Consider the following 22,560-nt stretch of genomic DNA (forward strand, 5'->3'; position numbering starts at 1 on the left):
AATTAATGGGTTATTAACAGGCTTCTGCAGAACATGAAGTCATTAAATCACAGAATCAAGTGTGTTGGAGCAGGGCAACAAATAAAACATGCAGAATGGTGTTCCTCAAGGACCACGGTTGGGTACCACTGGGATTGAATACATCAGATTCTCATTCTGTTTAACATGCAAATAATAAGTTGTATTTTAATTAAACAGTAATGCACACTTGAAAATCTTAAACCTACATTCTTGTTTCAAACAGCGTCAAAGCACTCCAGTGTTGCTCATATAAATAACTATATACAGGAAGTCAGGCTTTTTACACAAGTAAGGAAGTACTCTGGTTTATAAACATGTAACTTTACAGACAAAAAAAATACACATGAATTGAAACTTTTTAGAGGACCAAATATTCTCTCCGTCTTCAGTTCATTCAGTTGCTGCCCCGCTGATTTGAAGGATAAACAGAAAGATGTTCATGATATCAACGTAGAGGGAGAGGGCTCCATAGATGTACTCCTCTGGGCTGATGGCCAACTCTCGATTACCGATGAGGAGCTGAGTGTTGTACACTAAAAACTAAAAAGAGAGAAAAGTGTTTTCATAAAAACATTAAGGAGCAGAGATTTTCAGCCTCAGGTGTGAATTTTAGCGTGAGGGCTCTTTTAAGTCCCAAATTCTTCTGAACACCAAACATTGCAGGTCTTTGTGGCTTTCAACACTTTGGTCCAAAGATAAATTGTCCTAACACTGTGGCTTGTCCAGATCCGTGACATTTAATATTGATTTTTCATGTGAGAGACGGTCGCGGTGGACTTTACATTTACATTTCAATGAGTAAAACTTCCACACAGTGTTTCGCTCCCTGAGGTACTTGCAGCACAACATTGCTTTGAACTAAAGTCTGTTCTAACTTGTATTACGTTGGTTAAATACATGGAATTAGAAAAGACAAAAAGCTGCCACAGTTTTATGGACAGATCCACAGGCCAAGTGACTACGAAAATAATTCTCGTAACTTCAAATGAACCATGATTGACCCGCATGACTAAATCTGACACGTAAAAGAGTGATCTCATGTTAATGTGCATTTTACCAAAATCAACTATTAATAATAAATATTGCAATTAGAATTAATTGTTTTTTTTTATTAATGGTTCAATGTTTCAGATGCTGAAAGAAAAACAACGACTCTGAAGTCCCTTTCTCATTTGCATTTAGATAATTTGTTCAGATCCTTTCATGGATTCCAGGTTTTTTTTAATTGATTGTTTTATTTTTATGCTTTTATTGACTTTAGTCCAGTCCTTGTAGTGGCTTGGCTGTTTTCAGAGGAATGTACTTCTTTTTATTTGTTTAATCCACTCAACTTTTGAAATAGTCAAGTCTAAAAATGCACATAAACTCGAGGCTCGAGCCATTTTCATTCCATTTTTTTGGAGGCCTTTCACTATTTTGTTTCATTCACACTTTGAGGCTCGCGTGTAGCTGAGATGCACAAAAAGTCCAAATGTGGTGCAAGAACTGGTGTGAAAATTAGGGAAAAAAAGCTTAAAACTGTTGATCTTAAGAAAAGCTAATGAAAGACTGTATTTGCATGTATAAAAACATATCTTTTGCAGCAAAACATAAAAAATTGGAGTTATTTCAAAGCTTGCAAAGTGCTGCATGACTAATTTCCCTAAACATACTGATTGGACTGATCCAATACGAAGATGAGTACTGATGCAAGGCACTGGAAATAGCAAGTTGCCAGCATGTTATTTAGACATTGTGTAATCTAAGACTTGTCTATTTTGCCACTCAACAACATACCCTCACTGAAATCATGCCACACTCACCAGAGTGTAAATGATGGCTCCTATTGCAGCGTAGAGCATGTGAAGCCAGGGGACCTGTTGAGTGACATAAGAAAGGCCTCTGAATGGGAAATTGGTCACACAGATAGACCCTTCTGAGCTGCTGCTAGCACCAAGCAGCGTGGGCAGAAATAATAGATCAAAGGATTTGACAAAGAGTCCTCACATATTGGAAGGAGAGCACGACGGCCGTAACAATCCCAATGATCATGAGCAAAACAGACGCGATGCAGAGAAATCCACCGCAGGAGGTGAAGTCCACCTGGGATGAGAAACAAGTCATTAGGAGGATGAAAAGGGAAGCTAATGTGCTTCAAGCCACACGAAGGAGAACGCAAGAATAATTTGAAAAAGGTTCAGACTGAGTTTATAATTTAAAGAAAATTGGTGGATGTGTCATCCAAGAATAACTCACTGCATGTTGCATCAGACAGAAAAGTTGGATTCACATCTTATCCCAAAATGTTATGAATATTTAAAGGATGCCAGTGCCCCATTGTAATGCGAGACAAAGGAGTTCTTTTACACGGACAACAAAGACATCCTCTGACAAGCAGGCTGCTGGGCTGCAGAGCAACACTTTACATGTGCTGTACCTTGGTTTGAAAGCAGAAGACTGTCACCGCTATGCACACGATGGCTGTAATTCCCATGGCGAGAAACACTGCTTTTGTTTCATAATAGCTGGAAAAAAAGACACATGTAGTGATTAAACTAAATATATGCACACGTACAGCATAACAACATGACCGTATTGAGTGGAGTCCTAAACAAACCTTGAAATTGTTCCAGCCATGTAAGAAAAAGCAACAGTCTGTAAGATAAAATAAGTACATCTTTATTTATATAGACTAATCAAAACCAGTTGTAGCAAGAAAAAGACAACAGAAACAACCAATGGATGATTTAGACGAATACAATAATGCAAATTTTTTAAATAAAGTAAAAAATGAATCCAAACCCAAAAGTTGTAAAAGCAACAGCATTTTGAAAAAAAAAAAAAAAAAGAAGCTTTAACTAGAAAACACAATGTTTAATGCTTTTAACCCATAAGGATAAGTTTAAACTGTATCCTGAATTTTACAGGAAGCCAGTGAAGAGAAATTAGCACAAAGGAGATTGGAGAGCTAAACAAGGTCTTCACAAGAAGTTTTGTGGATGAGTTCTGGATTAAGCAAAAGTGGATCTTGGCTTAAACAGGGATAGAGGAATTTGCAATTGTCTAGACAGGACGATGCAAAATCATGAATTGCAGTTTCTAGTTGTTGAAGCTTGGCTTTTTTTTTCTCTTGTACAAGTGACTGGACTAATTTATTGTGTTTGTTTATTTTTTTAAAGTTGTTGGTTGAAGATGACTGCTAAATCTTTGGCAGTTTACTTAGAATAAACAGTGCTGGGACACTCTTGTCAGGAAATTGAGTTAGAGAACAAAAATGAATGTCTGACAAGAAAACCTATTTTGTCCATTTAGACAGTTGTAAAGAATGTTAACATTTATAGAATCATCTGGTTTAACAGACATGCAAAACTGAATATATTCAACAAAGATATCTGCCTGCTGGTCCAGGGGGGTCATATACGATATCAAGAAAATAAAAACAGGTCCAAGAACACATCCCTGAGGCACCCCACATGTCTGTGTGCCACAGAGGAATCCCCATTATCAGTCATAACATAGCACTTCCTGTTTAACATATAGAATCAGAACTCAGAAACAGAATAAGCTTCATTATCACTGTACCGAGATACAACGAGGATATAGGAAGTAAACTACCAGTACTTAAGAGCTGTACCTGCAATCTGAAACATAAAAATAAAAAGGTATTTCTTTTTTCCTAGAGTTACTTTTGTTTTTTCATATTCTCCAACTACCTTGATGTATTTTGCAAATTGTTCACTTGAACACTAACTCCTTGCCAAGATTTAGATCTACCAAACTTACCATAAGATTGACATCTGATTCATAATCTAACAGACAATACTTACAAATATACCCAGCAACACCAGATTCAGTGGGAAGCGCCTCCTACATGAAAATGAGAAGGATTTTATTTTTATTTTTTAAACATGATTAAACAAACACATTGATGGTTTATAAGCTCATCCAGGCTTAGGTCTTTCTCACCTGGGCTCTTTGCAGCAGATGAGAATGCAGTAAACCAAAAGGAACACCACACTATGAAGAGACGAGACACCATGAATCTCATTGTGTACTACAGCAGTACACTTAAACCAAAGAGATGCAGATAGGATTTACTAGATTTACTACAAGTTTAGTTGTTCATGCAAAGACACTCACTAAGACGTCCAGTAGATGACGGGGTAGCTGATGACAAACAGCCTCACCGAGTCCCTGTGAATGCACAAACAGGATTCTTATTGGACAGCACATGAATGGCTTCTTGCCTTTCATTAGACAGGAAGAAGAGCTGGTTTATTGACATGAATGAGGAGACTTACACAAATGTGAAGACAGAAATGACTGAAAAGGTGACTGCAAGCTGCACTGTTAAAATAAAGTAAACCTGGCCACAAGAAGTAGATTAGATTAACGGATTATTCCACTGACAAGCTGAATGCCTGAGTGTTTGAATGGGACACCGAGGAAAAGACCTTACTTTTCTGATGAAGGCATGCCGAACAGATGTGCTTTCCCACTGGCTGCTGATCAAATCATCCATGTCTCCTGCGGAATGAAGAGCAGAGTAGTATTTTAGAAATAACGGAAGAGTAGAGTGATAAAAGTCGATGTGATGCTCTCACAACCTGGGTTGGATGCAGGCAGTCCTGCTGACAGAGTGGCGATGGGGATCCCAGCTGGAGAGAAGCCTGGGCCTGGATACATGCTGGACTGCGGGTAGACGCCCCCCTGGCCCCAGTAACCAGGCTGGCCTGGGAACATGCCAGGACTGGGACTGTAAGACGGGGGTGAGGAAAGAGAAGCGCCATATTGTGGCTGGCTGGGAGGATGATCAAACTTTGGGTGATTCAGCGCCTCCTCGTACGACGGAGGAGTATCACTTTTAGACATCATTTATAAGGAGCACCTATAAAAAAAGGACAAGTGGGAAACTGCTGCATCAAAATTAGTGTTTCGTATTTACTATCTACAATGAAACACCTTTTCTACTCATTTCAAACAAACTGTTTAGCTGTCACAGTTAGAGAAAAATCGTATATAATGCAACACAACCACAATGTCCAAACAAAACTATTATTTCATTCAATAAATATGTTATCTCTAACACCAAATATAGAACACAAGAGAAAATACATCCAAAAAGTCTGTAAATGTACAATTTATTTAAATGCAAAGTCTTATTAGATTGTTTTTAACATGAACAAATTGAACTTACTGTTCAGCTCTTGTCTGTGATGGAAACACTGAGCAACCTCTTCTCTGCTCTGAGGTCCGAGTCGCAGCAGGAGGAGAGTCGTCATCTTTGTAACTGGATATGTTCAGTGAAACTCACACTGATGGTTCCCTGAGAGCACGTAGACTGGCTGCCCATCAGGCTTCATCAAAAAAAAAAAAAAAAAAGAACAATCCTAAACAGCTGGATGTTTGTGATGTGTTTTTGAGAGGTGTTAGATATATATTTTTTCACATCAGAGTTAACATCTTTGTTTTTAAAACTATTCCTTTTTGTATTATTTTTAAATAATTGTTGATAGTCTGTGAATACACTCAAGTGCTATAATGTGACACAAACTTAAACTTCTAAACTTGTGAAACAACAAAGTGCCTAAAACTTGGCAGGTTATTGTTACAAACGACAAAAATACATTTCCATTTTTTTTTTTTTTCATATAATTTGATACATTTGTTTTTCCTCCTAATATTAGGTTTACTTTACAAGTAGACTTTCTAAAGTCTGACTTTCCTAGAATGAAGAAACATACCATGAAGAATGTGTTTATATAATTTAGAAATTAAGTAAATTTTAATGAATAAATAATTTGTACAAATTAACACAATTTCAAAAATAAATAGTTATTTTAATAAACGGACAAATAAAAATAGAAAAATAATAAAAATACATTACAATCACAAAATATTTTGAAAAAATGTATCTGAAATCGGGTTAAAATTTTAACTAACACTTTATAAACTGTGGTAAAAAGCACAGTATAATGGAAAGAAAGAAGGAAAGAAAGAAAGAACGAAATAAAGCAAACCATTGACACGAGATAATTTTACTTTGTACTTTTTTTTTTTTTTGAGTTGTATAAAACAATTGTTCGTTTGCTTCCTTGTCATATTTCTGTTTGACTCGAGATTTTCCGAGGTGTCTCCAAACGCAGCAATCTTGTTGTGTCCCTTCAGTAGATCCACTTTTTACATCAACTGTAGGCCAAAATGGTCCACGGACCCAAAATGTAGTGTCCCCTACCACGATCCAATATAACTCGCCGCTGCGATTGGCGTACGTGTGCCTACGTCATTACGTTCTGATCAGCAGCTATGGCGTTTCCTGACTGGATGTTATCATTGGCGGCCACTGCATCTTTTTTCTGTTTCTTTTGCTTGTGTATTAGATACAGGCAGACCACACAAGTGTTCTGGAGCAAGTTGTTGAGGAAGATAATGGCCCGGACAGAGAAGCCATTGTTCCGAATCGCGTGAGTATTTAAATAAGACTCCGGTTTTGTGTTTCCCATCGATTCCGTAGCATAGTTAGCTACATGCAGTGTTTTTGTTGACGTCCATCCCACGCTGGTTCTTATGTTTTCTGATGCAAGGCCTTTTCATAGAGTAGAATCAGAATTCATAGACAAATAATAGTTGCTGCTTTTATTTGAATTAAATGCTTAAAGTTTAAAATATTGTTTACATGTAGCCTACTTCGCGTCATTTGTGTGCATAGATAGTCTATTTCCCCTCAAAATATGCTAAATATGCAGCATGTTGTTATCTTTGATCAGTATTATTGAAGATAAATAATTTAAGAACTCGTATTTTCTCCTCCTAGATACACACTTTACACAAGAACCAGACTTGGATACATGTACTACAGGAGACAAATGAAAAAAGCCAGAGAAAACCATCCATCTGGACATTCCACATGTTATCCCATGGAGTTCAATGGTATGCTGCATCTAAGTATACATATTTTTATTTACATGCTATTCAATCAGCTTAAGTGTACTCCATTTGTCTCTTAATGCTCACAGGTATTAAAATAATTCCCATCTCGGTGCTGTCTGACAACTACAGCTACCTTATAACTGACACAGCCTCCAGTGTTGCTGTTGTTGTAGACCCTGCAGACCCTCAAAAGGTTCAGGTGAATCTCTTTAATGGTGGTTTTGTGCAAGATCTCTCACATTGCATGCAAGTTTGTTATATTTTTAAGATGTTTTTCAGCATTTATGCATGCTAAACTACATCTCACAATGTTTCCACTTTTCAGGATTAATTTTTATTTCTCTGTAATATAAATTCTGCACAATTTTAGGTAATTTTTGTAGAAGTCATGCTGATCAAGAGCGCTTGCTGCTTTTTCCTTCTTGCTGCAGGCCTGTATTTAGTTCCTCATTCATTTATCAATACAGCTGCAAGTGCATGTCAAGGGCGTGTTTGTTCACATCGATGCAGTCATGAGTGCGGATAACTTGGCAGCCCAGTCATCGTATTCACAACAAACCGCCTCTATTGACTGTCGGTCGCTAAAACCGTACTGCGGCTGTGCCTTTACCAATCAGCACATCCTGTCAGTGCATTCTCAGCAGTATTCATCATCGCCAACATAACAGTAAAACTGCAGCTGTGTAGTGGTCTAGGTTTTGAGGTGTTTTGTTTTTCCATACGTGTTTGTTTACAGTATTTGTGAGGTGTTCATTTTATATTGCGATTAAAAGGTCTAACAGCCTTTAATGTGACTTTTTAGACAGTCCTTGAAGACGAGGGAGTCATTTTAGAAGCTGTTTTATGCACGCACAAGCACTGGTGAGTCCAATGAGGTTTGTGTTAAGAATGACCAATATGGTGTTCTAGATAAGCTGCATGATGATAAAGTTTCTTATGTGTGGATTAAAGAATGAATATTGTTCAAATCAACTTATCAACCCTCTGCTCTCTCTCTTCTGTTAACAGGGACCACAGTGGAGGCAACAAAGGGCTGAAAAAAATTCACAGCTCATGTCGAGTGTATGGAAACGCAGCTGATAATATTCCTGGTCTCACTCAGTAAGCTCTAGTTTACAAAAGGCAGCACAGACTTTCACCGGTTTTTGTTTTGTTTTGCCGATACTTGATAAGATAGAAAGGTGCTATACAAGTACAGTCCAATTACCATTTACCATTCCTGTAACGAGTCTTGTTGACGGTCAACATTTGTAGCAGCTGATTTCACGGTAAATTATCATGGGACGATAAACTTTCCTGGTTTGTCTTGAGGTGGTTTGGCTTCAATTGAAAGTATTTTTCACTTACACGTCAGTCTTTTGTTCAGATTAGATTTTTACTTATTTTATGTTTATAGACAAATTATAGGCCACGTAAAAAGTTACACATTTATTTTTGCAACGTGTACAGAATGTTTGTATAAAAATGTCCTTTCAATCAGTGCTGCTCTCCCGAGGTCAGTTTGACATGATTTTTTTTTTTCCCCTTTCCCAGCCCCCTCTCACACAAAGACTCTGTCATAGTTGGCCGATTACACTTTAAGGCCCTTTTCACTCCTGGACACACAGTGGGTCACATGATCTACCTCCTGGATGGCCAAGCAGTTGGTGCCCCCTCCAGCCTGTTCTCTGGTGACCTGGTGTTCCTCTCAGGATGTGGTGGGTTATGTAGCATTTTTATGATTTAGTTTGCTTATGTAAATAAGTCCTGATTTATATCACCAACAGCAAGGAGTGCACACGGTTTTAAACATTTGCTATTTTATATGAAATATTCCACAACTACTGTAGGTTCTTACACCTGCTGAAAACAGAATAAAAGAATGAATCCTTGGCCTTCAGATGGTGTTAACCTATGAGAACATATTCATAAAAACATCTAGTACATGTACAATTTAGTTAACTGAGGAATAGTGTTTTTATTTATACAGTGGTGCTTGAAAGTTTGTGAACCCTTTAGAATTTTCTATATTTCTGCATACATGACCTAAAACATCAGATTTTCACACAAGTCCTAAAAGTGGATAAAGAGAACCCACAAAAATATTATACTTGGTCATTTATTTACTGAGTGGCAAAAGTATGTGAACCTCTAATTATTTGAAGGTGAAATTAGAGTCAAGTGTTTTCAATCAATGTAATGATGATCAGGTGTAAGTGGGCACCGTGTTTGATTTAAAGAACATGGATCTATCAAAGTCTGCTCTTCAGAAAACGTTTGTGGAAGTGGATCATGGCAGGAACAAAGGAGGTTTCCGGGGACCTCAGATAAAGAGTTGTTGATGCTCATCAGGCTGGAAAAATATTACAAAACCATCTCTAAAATTAAAGAACAATTGACTAAATTGTTAACGGTTAAGCAGCATTATTAAATATGAAAAAAAAAATCATCCCCATTGCATGTTATGCAAATCTAGTCTCTGCTTTTGTTTTACATTCTGTCCTATTCATTTTTAACGGGACGAACAAACGTCGTTTTGTTCATAGATGCAATGTTTTGTGCCTGTAATGAATCATTAATCTGATCTTACTGTCTCCAGGGAGGATGTTTGAGGGGAGTGCCACAACAATGCTCTCTTCTCTGGACACAGTTGGCTCCTTAAGTGACGATACTCTATTATGGCCTGGTAGGTAAATCTTTTCAGCTGTTAGGAGACAAAAAGGCCCTTTCACACATGAGATCCATGACATTAATGGCTTCATCAATATTCCACAGCATCAAGATTCGACCACCGAGACGCTGAGTCTTTCGTTTCTCATTAGCTTGTTGAGCAAGTAACAGGTGTGTTAAACATAGTGGTCGGTGTTGGAAACGCTGGAAATTGGATTTCTATGATTTTTAAACTTAATAGACAATCTTTGTTTTAGATGGGAAAGTTAAATATCACCTAACTGACAGCTTAGTTGGTAGCTTGAAAATAAAAACAATCCTTTACTTAACACTGTCTGTAACTTCATTGCAGTTTGTCTCAAGCAGCTGCTCTGCTACAGAAAAGCTAAGGCTTCGTTACAGTTATGTTGCAACGTTCTGACATAAAAGTTCATAAAATATAAGACTTAGTTTATACATAATTGTGTTTTTGATTAGAATATTTGTACCTAAAACTTGATGCGTTTATGCCACACGGTGACCTTGAGCCTCTGTTGAAACAGCCTCCTATATAAAGACTGGATTATATTTCTTGTTTTTGAAGAAGTTTTGCTTCTTCTTCGAGGAGCTTTTCTCAGTTCAAACTAAAAAGTTCAAAACTTTTAAACTACAATGCCAAATGAAAGGGTGCAAAACTATTGTCATCTTGTAAGATAATGGATTATCTGAGAAATCCAGAAAAATATTCTCCAAGCACAACATCACGGTGCTTTTCAATCCTAACAAGACCCTAACATCTGGATAAAGACTCAGCCACGACAAAAATTATCAGCCATGACTTGGATGGGCTTTGCAGTGATGGAGAGGTCTTCAGGTGTGCATTGGGGACACAACAGGCTCCTTTTATACATCATGATAGATCTAGGATAGTTTCGACGAGCAAAATTATACATGGCTTTATCCTGACATTGACAGTCATGCCAGGATGGAGCCCTGACATGGTGTGATGCTGAGTTTATGTGGTAGGAACTTGATGAAAATGTGCTGCTACTATAGAGGTGGTGAGGGTCCAGGAGGGTGTCAAGATGTGGAAAGTTCGAGAAAATGCTGTACATAGGCCTGTCACAATAACAAATTTTGCTGGGCGATTAATTGTCTAAGAAATCATTGCGATAAACGATAATATTGTTTGAAATTTGACAATAATTAGTAATGTCAAATTTAAGAGGAAATCGTGGTTAATTTATGTGTAGTACCTTTTTTGACCACTAGATGGTCGTATAAGATTGTTTGAACCGAAGGATGGATAGTGAGGAAACGTGCAGCGTGTCTCTCAAAGACTAACAGGAGTTAAAATGGATTTTAAAGAGAAAGGGGGGAGTCAGTGAAGAGCACCGGAGTTGAGCTTTTTGTCATCCAGTGTCCAGTAGAAAGAGAGAGACACGAAGAAACGATAAAGCCGATAAATGAAAATGGGGTCGATAATTTTAATTTATCATGCGATTAATTGATTTATTGTTTATTGCGACAGGCCTAACCGTACGTAGTTAGGAGAGAAGCAGCCTTCACACTAAAGCACGATTTCTAATTATTTACAGTGATTCAGCCACGTTCTAATTGGACGTGTAGCTCATGGAGGGCTTAGCAGGGTCTTTATCCAGTTTAAAGGGGGCTTTAGACGGAAGCTAGTTCATCCTAAGGTGAAGCACCCAGATACAGTCTGAGTAACAGTCCGAGTAGTGTGGGGTGCGCTGTTCAGTTCAAGAAGAAGACTTCAGCCCTCTACAAAGAGGAAACAAAAATAAATGTGTTTCCATGGTTTGTAAAACTGCTTTCAAGCCCTTGCACATTACTTCTGCCTACCCTCTGCAGCTGTCCCCAAGTTTATAATTTAGTTTACTGGAATACTTTTGAAATGCAGATGGGCAGATTTGGACCTATATTTTTATTAGTCATCGTTAAAGTGGATTTTAGAACTGGACATGTTATCTGTCAGAGGACAGCCTCAATATCAGGAGTCAAAACACAGCTCTTGTACTCTGGATTACTCTCGACTATTTTGAGAGGAAAAATGTTGCACAACTTTTTTTTTTTTTTTTTTTTAAACATGTTCAGAATTCAAGTGACAAGATTACACGACTTTAGCACAGATACTGAGAACTTGTGCAAACATTTTGAGGCGTTTTGGAGACTCCCTCACGAATGCTGTTTACCGTTCACAACTACAGTAGTCCCTTGCTGCTTTGTGGTTCAGCTTTTGAGGTATCCCTCTTTCATGGTTTTTCAAAGTAAGATTGTACACAAGAGGAAAAAAATGTTGTACACAACACAGGATTGTCAACTTTAATATGACTCATGTGATTGGGATGGATACAGTAAAAACTTAATGAAAAAAACTTTGGACAGGCACCGCTATTTTGAAGTTTTCCTCATTAAGTCTATACTGTATTGCTGTTCGAAAGGACTGCATTTCCCAGAAGCCAACAGTGACCTACTGAGAAGCCCTGACAGTGCTTCCAGCCGTTGCTTTCTAATGAAATGGTTTTGATCCGCTCCGAAAAAGTTCAGTCCTTATTCATAGTGACTTCGGTGCTCAGTGGATGCAGAGAGCCGTACGGAATTGACCGGGAATTGGACCAGAACTGGACTTCCAGTCTCATCGGTCAATCTGAGTGCTGCTTGCCGGCCCTTGAGGCCTCTCGAGTGGGGACGCGTTGCTTGGAGGTCCGTTTTTTTCCTCTGGAGCTCACCGGGACGTTTCTCATCCAGATTTGGACTTGATTGGGACCACTGTGTGGTTTTGTTCTGGCTATTTGAAGGTCCGGCTCTCTCTAAAAGTATCTTGGTGCTCAAGGGCTGCAGAGAGCTGATCAGAACCAGATCAGAACCGGACTTCCAGCTGGTTAGTACCCATGTAAAATTTTGCAGTACATACATACTGTATATGTACTGTACAGTAGCTATGTTGTTAAAATGACGTAGGTTTAAGAGTTAAGAACATTGCAAGAATGTGGGAAGGGTTTCTAAATCCTTAAAATATAAATACTAAAATAAATATAGCGTTCCTACTTTGCAGTTTTTCACTTGTTGCAGGGCGGTCCGGAACGTAACCCCCGGGATAAACAAGGGACTACTGCAGTTAGCAGTTGCAGCCCAGTGCAAAACCACCTTTCGGAGGAAGTCAATGTCGTTTTGAATCACATTTATCAGGCGGATCACACCACAAAAGAAGCACCTCCTGCAGTTTTAAAGCTTCGACTCTGCACAGTTCTGCTGGGACTAAGGAAGCTCCTCAGATGAGCAAAAACAAGAAAAGTCCAGTTGTCTTTAAAAAAAATAAACAAATTGGGACTGCTCTCTTTGATGGCTGTAAACTGAAGCCAATGTTCGTCAAGTCAAAGCATCAAATTCAAAGAGCTCTTTGTGGAATGTAAGCCTTTAAAGATGCACTTTTAAGTGTTATCGTTTCTGCGTCTCCTTTTCCGATCTCTCAGGTCATGAGTATGCAGAGGACAACCTGCTGTTTGCCGCTGAGGTCGAGCCCCACAACGCTGCCAGGGAAAACAAATATCAGTGGGTTCTGCAGCAGCGAGGCCAGAAGCTCTGCACGGTGAGATGATGCATCTTCGTTATGTCTTTCAAGTACACCACGCCAGAGAGGATTCACGTCCTGCACCTGGCAAACAAGGCGTTTCACCTGCATACATTTTTTTTTTGTGCTGTCAAAGACTTTTGTGCACATCTGTGACTCTCGTCCTGCTAGTTCAGGCTTACTGTAAAGTTTCACCAGTGATACAATCTGAGTCAAAGTAAAGGTTTCTCTGTTCAGGGCTTCCCTAGAAATTAGATCTCTTTTTTGTGTCTTTTTGCAAAACGGCATAACTCTAGAGACTGTTTCAAAAGTCTATGCCACCCTGGATTAGGTCTTTTTTCATTTCTGAAATATATTAAATAATTGACTGCGTTTTCTTTTTTTATTAGTAAGAGCTAAATTTTTGAAAGCAAAATGATCCATTATTCCCCACATTAAGAAAAATATATCAATAAAACTACAGTTGGCTGCTTTTATCAGCCCAGTTTTTAATCCCACAATGGTGTAGCTTTAAATGAACATGTTCCTTTCCAAGTGGTACTGCCTTTCAGTGGTTTTGGAAAACACTTTATTTCAGCTTGGCAAAACAGCAAAAGCACAGGTGTTACTAATAGGATTAAATTGGAGTCTCCAAGTTTCTCACTAAGCCGTGACGGCGTGATGGCAAACCGGCAAACACGAAGCCAGGACACTGAAACTGAAGCAGCCGAGTGAGGTTCATTCATAACTTCCTGTGTGTGTCTGGGATTTTCCTGTAGAAACATCGTTTTAATTCATGCTTTTTGTTTTCATTTTTTGTAGTTTCAAATCCAAGTTGATAAATCATAGAAGCAAAAGGTGATTTAATATTTAAGATTGCACCAAATTGGGTCCAACATTTTAAAATTGCACAGTTGCACTGATTTGCGCCAGCAGGAACTTCTCGACTTTCTGCCCAGCGCTAAATGAGAGATGACTGAAGGCTTCAGAGAGAAACAATCAGATCTGAGCAGAGATTTGTTTTGCTTTTCGTTTTTAGTGTCCCTCAACGATCGGGGACGAGAAGCAGTACAACCCATTCCTGCGCAGCCACTCTGCCGAGCTCCATCAGGGCCTGGGTGTCCAGCAGTTCCACGATGAGGACTGGACCCAGTTCCGGGCGCGGGTTCTGGAGGAGCTACGGAAATGTAAAGACCTTTACAACAGAAGGTAGTTGTTCAGAGGACTGCAATAAACTGCAGAGATCAGAAGACATTTCTCCTGCACTGATCTTCAGCTGAACATCAGGGTTATTTCATGTGGTTTACTGGTTGCTACAACATTTTTACTTCTGGTTTGTGAACCATTAGAGTATAAATGGACCACTCTGTGTGTTTTATCCACCTCCTTTAGTTGAAGATTTTAGGAAATGGCCCATTTTCAGAGCTGGTTAAACATTTACAGTGCTGCTGAACAAGAGTTCATTTTACCCTGATAGTTTTTTTTTTTTTTTTAATGGTCCAAGTTAGAATTTTTGAGGTTGTATTTTTCAGTTATAACTAATAAATAGTAAGGCCTCTTGGGTACTTTTTGCTTGTGTAAAAAAAAACAAATACATTTTTTTTTTGGGAAAGTGAACTAAGCAAGTCTTTAAAAAAAAGTCATATTTGACAAAAAAAAAAAAAAAAAAGCCAAAAATAAACAAAATGTTTTTTTGTGCATAAAAATAAATTGTTTGGTATTTGAAGATCATTTTTCATATGGTTAGGTAAAATAATTTTAAGGATTTAGTATCTTTAGCTTTAATTTTATGTTGAAGATGTGCAAACTTCACAAAGTTAATAACAAAAAAAAGAAATAAAAGGCTTTAAAATGTGTGCAATCTTTTTTTCATTCATTCAACCTTTATTTATACTGGTAGTCTTGTATAAATACTGTTTAATTTGATAAATGTGAATTGTAACAAATGTGAATGAAGGGTTTGACAGGTACCAAAGTTCATTCTCATTAATCCAGTTTGGTAATTTGCTGTAAATTAGATTAGACGGAATTGTTGCTGAAGGAAAAATTTTTCTGTGGTGACCCATAAAATTTTGAATATTTATTATGAAGATAATTCTTGTACAAAGTGACTGAATAAATGTTATGTATATACACATTGTGCATATATTAAACTATTTTAAATATGCACCTGATAAAGATCAATTGAAATTTTATAACAAAAAAATACAATCTGTGGAAGCCAAATTGTACATGTTCTTGAAAATGTTTAAATCTATATTATGTTATATCAATGAATCCTGATAATGTGAAATATTAGTTTTACCTCCTTGTTGGCACAAGATCCTGATTTGTTAAACTCCAGTCTTCACCTCTTATTGAAACTTGATAAAAACAAAAACTATTTTTTGGGTTTGTGTTGTGATGGCTCATTTTGGCTGCAGTAGCTCGGTGGTAAGTGCCACGGTCTTTTAATTCCGAGGTTGCAGGTTCAAGCCCAGGTTGTGTCAGGAAGGGCATCTCATGCGAGTTTGTTCGCTGTGGTGAGCCCTGAAGGAGAGCAGCCGAAAGAAACGTACTCTTGTAAAAGCTCACTTTAAGAAATTTTACTTTATATTAGAAGTTAGTTTATTTTGGGCATGTACATTTAATGCATGGTAAATGTTAGAATTAGGGATGAACAATATAGGATATTTGGCCGATATCTGATATGCCAATATACTAAAACATATTTGGCCGATTACTGATACCAATATCTTTTTTTCGTAGACCTACTTGCAGAGACTACAGATTTATCTGCTGTGGAATTAAAAATATGACATTATTCTGCATGGTCTTTGTCAGTTTGGCCTGCTACCAAATGCAGATGCTAAAAAAAGGGATTGAAATGATGTAACACTTCAACTTGGATTATGTTTAATGTCAGATTTATTCATGACATTTACTCTTAACAATAACACTCGAACAGTGCAAACTTGTAAATTTTCACAAATCTAAACTCAATATGTTCACAAGTGAAAAGTGCATAAGTAGTAGTGATATATAAATATACTTGACAGTTTCTTAAATTACAAATCATCTTAACTGAAGCCTTTTATATTGGTGAGTTTTTTTGACAGAATGTCCGATATTTAACTTTATCGCTAACATCGACCGAATACATTCTGATAATATCGTGCATCCCTAGTTAGAATAAATATTTTTGATAGAAGCATGCTGGATTGTATGGTAGAAATATTTTACTTTAATTTTTTTTTAACATTCTGACAAAAGATAGCCTTGCATGATTTTTATCTGATTTGTCTAAAATGCTAGAAACTGAGGGTAACTGCTTCTTTTCCATGTTTCAAATTACGGTAATACATTTCAAGTGTTTAAAGCAGTTTACTAATTGATTCTTTTGTAGGTAAAAAATAATTATGTGGATACATTTTCTAGTTTATTGGCATGAAGAGTTTAAATTGCATAGAGAAACGGCTAGAAGCCATAATGTCCTCAAGACTTTACAAGCAGGTTTGAGTCTAGAGGCTTAACAGTTAATATTTAACTGTGACAAAGCAGTGAACCAAACTGTAACAGTACAGTTAAAAAAAAAGCATAATCCTTTGTTAAAGTGTTTATGGACCAGAATAAAAATGTATTAATCTTTTAAGTTCAGAAAAGTTTTTAAAATGCTTCTCATTCCTTTGTTGTTCCTGCAGAGGTGCTTGTACCGGAGCAACTTCTCCCCTGCTGATCGTTGTCTGAAACGTTATTTTCATTTGTTTGATGCAGATTTGCACCTTATTAGCATATGTTTGAGTTATGAATATCACCATGCGGGAGACTGTTTGACTTCAGGTTATGTTTTAATGAGGATGTTTGAAAACATATTTCTGTTAGAGCAGAGTGTGTGTATATGTGTGTGTCATTTGTTGTCTTTCTGGCTGCTGAATACTGACGGATGACTTTTCCCCTTCACTGCTATAACTTTTAAACAAGTGCTTAACCTACTTCTTGCAGATGCAGAAGATGTTTAGTGTAGCAGAAAGATTAATTCAAGTTTTTAGTTGACAAAACAAAGTCATAACATTTTATGTAAAGTTAATTATAACATTTTGAATGTTAAACTTAAAATTAAATTCCAATGCAAACCAGTACGTTGCTCATAATTATGCACAGATTAGCTATAACATTCAAATCTTTCTCCTAATATTTATATTTCTCAATGCCCTCGAATGACATTTGGCTCTTCAGGACTTAGACAATATTTTGTGGGGAGTCTTCAGTTTTACAGAAATGTACGAATCGTTGGGGTCTTTGAGTTTGTGGTTAGTTCCACAAAAAGCTGTGGGATTGTTGTACTGTAACAGGAAAATTTGTTTTATGTATTTTTTTCTCCCTCTTATCTATTGATGAATAATTGGTGCAATTTCACCCATCTGTCCAAAACCAATGTATTATTTCTTTAAAAAATATATATAATTTTAATGAAGATGTAAATAAAAGTAGATGATATTGTTTTTTTTTTAAAAAATATATTCATTAAATTAACAAGCATATTTGTCAGGCTATTGGTTTAAAAAAATAAAAAGAAACGTTTCAAAGTTATATTTTGTCTTGGCTTCCTGACCTTGTCCTCCCTGTTCTCTATAGCTCAGCATCTCTCCAGTCCGCTCCTGTAAATAATCTGCTCCGTGTTTTCAATTCACGTACAGCTCAGCATCGCTCCAGTCCGCTCCTGTTAAACTTCTGCTCCGGGTTTTCTTGGTGATCCTCTGAACGTCACCGGCAAAAAGTAGATGCGGAAGCAGCTGCAGGTGCCGGTTTTCTGGAGATCAGGAAGCAGCTGGAGAGCTGACGGAGGCGGAAGCAACGAAAGCGTTCTGGCGGTCTGTTTAAAACTTTTCTATTTTTGTCGGTGGTTGGCAATAGCTGGTTTGTGACTGGATCAGGATGTTAGGACAAGATGTAGATGAGGATGAGGATATGAATTCAGATGAATGGATTTCAGCATCTAACAGAAAGGAGCACAAGATAAATAAAACACCACCTAACAAGAGCAGTAAAAGGGAATGGGGAGAAATAAGTTCAGATGAGGGAGAGAGGGGTGCTCGCAGAAAGATTGTGAAGGAGGAGATTAAAGTGATAATAAAATTTAGAAAGGAAGATGAACATATTTATATTAGTCCGATAGCAATATCCAAAGAACTGAAGAAAAAGATAGGTGATGTGGAAATGGCCAAGACTTTGAGGGATGGTAATTTACTGATAATATGCAAAACAGAAGAACAAAAAAATAAAGCTATGCAAATTAACAATGTGTGTAAAAAAGTTGTGTTTGAAAAAAGGATTCTTGGAGAAAATAGGATCACACGAGGGGTGATAACTGGGATTCCTGTAGATGAAGATTTGGAAAAGCTAAAACGAAGCATTCATGGAGGGGAAATAAATACAATAAAACGACTGATGAGAAATAAAAATGGTCAAAGAATAGAAAGCATGTCAGTGCTTCTAGAGTTTAAGGGATTGGAACTACCGGATAGGGTCAAGATTGGCTATTTGAGTTTCCCAGTTAGGGCCTATATTCCCCCACCACTGCGCTGCTTCAAATGTCAAAGATACGGGCACATTGCTGCAGTTTGTAAAGGAAAACAGAGGTGTCCCAAATGTGGTGGTGACCATAAGTTTGAAGAATGTGAAGATGATGTGCAGGAAAAGTGTTGCAACTGTGGTGGTCAACACAGAGTGACATCTAGGGAATGTGAAGTCAGGAAAAGGGCGGTGGAAATCCAACAGATTAAAACAGTTACTAATGTAAGCTATGCAGAGGCAGTAAAGACGGTGCAAAGAAAGAATGAAGATTTGAGAACTCCCCATAAACCAGCATTGGAGATGAGTCAAAAAGAAGGCAGTGATTCAAGACTGATAGTGGACAATCTGATTTTGTTCATCGCTTATGTGATCAATTGCACTGATCAGGTCAAACAAAAAACAGAAAAAATAAAAATAATTGTAAGAGGAGCAGAGAAATTCTTGGGAATGAAAGATCTTTCATGGGAAAAAGTTACTAAAAAACTGGAGGCAGATGGGAAGTCAGGTGAACCAAATGATAGGACAAACTGATTATTTTACAATGGAATGCAAGAAGTCTTATAGCAAATGGACAGGAATTCAAAGGATTTGTTAAAGAGCTTAAAGAGAAACCAGATATTATTTGTGTTCAGGAAACATGGCTGAAACCCACACTGGATTTTGTTATAAAAGGTTATGTTAGCTTACAGAGAGACAGGGAAGAGGGAAATGGAGGGGGATGTATAACATTTATTAAAGAAGGAATACAATACAGATTAATACAGATAGGTATTGATTTGGAATATATAGTAGCTGAAATATGGACTGAAGATGGAAAAATGAAAATAGTAAATTTTTACAACCCATGCAAAAAGCTTTATGTGGAATCATTAAACATGATTAATTCAGACTTGGATGATAAGGTTATTTGTTGCGGGGATTTTAATGCACATAATACACTATGGGGTAATTATGATGATGAAAATGGAAGGGTGATTGAAGAAATTATGGACAATAAAAATTTAGTATGTCTTAACGATGGACATGGAACAAGACTGAATATTAGAAATGGTTCAGAATCAGCTATAGATCTCACAATAGTTTCTGACACATTAGCAGCTAAATGTACATGGCAGATTATTTCAGACACAACAGTAGGAAGTGATCATTATCCAATAGTCACAACAATAAATTTTACATTGAGAAACTCTGAAAGAGTAGGAATACAAAGATGGTTATTTAATAAAGCTAAATGGGATATGTTTAAACATATTAGTGATCAAAAAATGAGTAAAATTAATATTAATCAAAATATTGACAATTTAAATAGTTGCATTTGTGAAGCAATCCTAGAGGCAGCAAAACAAACTATTCCAAGATCGAGTGGTGGAAATAGGAAAAAGATTGTACCATGGTGGACACAAGAATGTGACAAAGTCATTAAATCTCGAAATAAAGCTTTCAAGTTACTAAAAAGAAATCACAACTTCCAGAATTTAATTGAATATAAAAAACTGCAGGCTGAAGTACGGAGGACAATTAAAAGTGCAAGGAAAGAGTTCTGGACATCCTTTTGTAATTCGGTTGGAAGAGAAACTGATATTAGTAAAGTTTGGGGAATGATTAGGCAAATGAATGGGATTAAAAAACAATATGGATTACCAGTTTTACATGAAAGTGAGAGAACAGCAATATCAGACCAGGAAAAAGCAGAAATGTTAGGAACAAACTTTAGCAAGATTCATAGTTCAGAAAACATTACTAAAGAAAGGCAGCGAGGGAGACAAATGACTTTAATTGAAAATGAACACTTATTAACCCAACATGATGAAACTTCAGATTTACTAAATGTTGCATTTTCAAAGTCAGAACTGAATCGAGCAATAAATAAATTCAGAGAATCCGCTCCAGGCAAGGATCAGATCCGTTATACAATGATATATCATCTTAATGATTCATCCAAAAACATACTGCTTGAACTCTATAACAAAGTATGGGAGAAAGGGGAAATACCACAAAGTTGGAAGGAAGCCATAATAATCCCAATATGCAAACCAGGGAAAGATTGTACTAACCCAGGTAGTTACAGACCCATTTCATTAACATCCAACATCTGTAAAATCATGGAGAAAATGATCAATAAGAGACTGACATATCATATAGAGATGAAAGGTTTCTTAGCTGGATACCAAAGTGGTTTTAGGAAAGGAAGGAATACAATGGATCCATCTATATGTTTAGAACATGAAATAAGGAGGGCTCAAGTAAATAAAGAAAGTGTTGCAGCGGTCTTCTTTGACATTGAAAAGGCATATGACATGATGTGGAAGGAGGGGTTGTTAATTAAGCTGTGTAAATTGGGTATTTCAGGTCGTATGTTTAGATGGATCAAGGAAATTTTGTTGGGCAGAACTATCCAAGTTAAAGTAGGAAAGAGCTATTCTCAAAAATATTTTGTTGAGAATGGGACACCTCAAGGAAGTATAGTGAGTCCTCTACTATTTTCGATAATGATCAATGATATGTTTTATGAAATTGGAAATGAGATGGGAGTTTCTCTTTTTGCGGACGATGGAGCAATTTGGAAAAGAGGAAAGAACTTGGAATTTATTGTTAAAAAAATGCAGGAAGCTATTACAAAGGTAGAAGAATGGTCATATAAATGGGGAGTAAAATTTTCAACTGATAAAACGAAAGTAATGTTTTTCACAAGAAAAAGAAATGAATGCAAATTAAAACTCAAACTCTATAACCAGGAATTAGAGAAAGTAAAATATATTAAATTTTTGGGAATATGGTTAGATGAAAAACTAACATGGAAGATACACATTCAAAACATTCTAGATAAATGTAAGAAAGTTCTAAATATAATGAGATGCTTAACAGGAAGTGGATGGGGTGCAGACAGAATTGCATTAAAAACTATTTATACTGGATTGATAAGGTCAGTATTAGATTATGGATGTGTGGTATTTGGATCAGCAGCAGATTCGGTTCTTAAAAACCTTGATCGCATTCAACATCAAGCATTAAGACTTTGTATAGGAGCTGTTAGAACAACTTCAGTGGCAGCTTTGCAGGTAGAAATGGGGGAAATGCCATTAGAGTTAAGAAGATCCCAGTTATCAGTAACCTACTGGGCAAGTTTGCAGGGCCACAATCACTTTCATCCAACACATAACACCCTAAAACCCTGCTGGGAGAAGGAGAGGAAAAAAATAAAAAGCTTTGGATGGTCAGTAGAACAGAAAGCTGCAGAACTAGGAGTGGCTCAACTTGTTATTAGTCCAACTGTCCCATTACCTGTAATACATCCATGGATTCTCCCTGAAGTTAAAACTGACTTTTCAATACTTGAAAAGAAGAAAGATAAGAAATGCAACTTAAATCACCATAGTATACAAAGTTATATTAATAGCTATTATGACTACGTTCAAATCTACACAGACGCATCCAAGGATTCACATGATAAGACGGGAATAGCATTTGTTATTCCAGAATTTTATGTCTCAACTAATAAAAGGATTAACGATAGACTCTCGGTGTATACAGGGGAACTGCTTGCAATACTTTTAGCAGTACAATGGATAGAGGACATTAGACCACTGAAAACAATAATATGTTCGGATTCAAGCTCATCATTGCAAAGTTTAAACAACAATAACTCAGAAAGTAGACCAGATATTCTTCTAGAAATTCAGCAGACACTATACAGAATACAAAAAATGGGACTCATAGTAGAATTTTTGTGGATACCGGCACATATCGGAATAAATGGAAATGAGATGGCAGATAAAGCAGCAAAAGAAGCCACAAAACATATTACTATCGATATGGAAATTAATTTCAGTAGATTAGAAACTAAGAACATCATCAAACAAAAATTGAAGGAAAAATGG

General features: G+C 36.9%; 2 protein-coding genes across 2 annotated transcripts; one reads left to right on the top strand and one right to left on the bottom strand.

Annotated features, from left to right (window-relative positions):
- Positions 1 to 411: 411 nt before the first annotated feature.
- On the bottom strand, positions 412 to 4,875 carry LOC119419054 (protein lifeguard 3-like). The gene is made up of 11 exons (XM_037686353.1): positions 4,608 to 4,875; positions 4,460 to 4,527; positions 4,302 to 4,366; positions 4,141 to 4,194; positions 3,967 to 4,017; positions 3,828 to 3,867; positions 2,618 to 2,655; positions 2,438 to 2,525; positions 2,008 to 2,103; positions 1,824 to 1,877; positions 412 to 561 (listed from the first exon to the last, which is right to left on the bottom strand). Exons 1-11 carry the CDS (start codon positions 4,873 to 4,875, stop codon positions 412 to 414), a joined length of 972 nt encoding a protein of 323 aa, XP_037542281.1.
- A 1,424-nt stretch (positions 4,876 to 6,299) lies between these two features.
- On the top strand, positions 6,300 to 14,740 carry pnkd (PNKD metallo-beta-lactamase domain containing). Its single transcript, XM_037686354.1, has 9 exons — positions 6,300 to 6,464; positions 6,815 to 6,930; positions 7,017 to 7,129; positions 7,733 to 7,791; positions 7,939 to 8,031; positions 8,464 to 8,627; positions 9,509 to 9,595; positions 13,053 to 13,168; positions 14,169 to 14,740. Exons 1-9 carry the CDS (start codon positions 6,307 to 6,309, stop codon positions 14,340 to 14,342), a joined length of 1,080 nt encoding a protein of 359 aa, XP_037542282.1. The 5' UTR covers positions 6,300 to 6,306; the 3' UTR covers positions 14,343 to 14,740.
- The last annotated feature ends 7,820 nt before the right edge of the window (positions 14,741 to 22,560 follow it).

The sequence above is a fragment of the Nematolebias whitei genome, chromosome 13 (genome assembly GCF_014905685.2).
Source record: "Nematolebias whitei isolate Nwh7 chromosome 13, NemWhi1, whole genome shotgun sequence".
NCBI classification, from domain to species: Eukaryota; Metazoa; Chordata; class Actinopteri; order Cyprinodontiformes; family Rivulidae; genus Nematolebias; species Nematolebias whitei.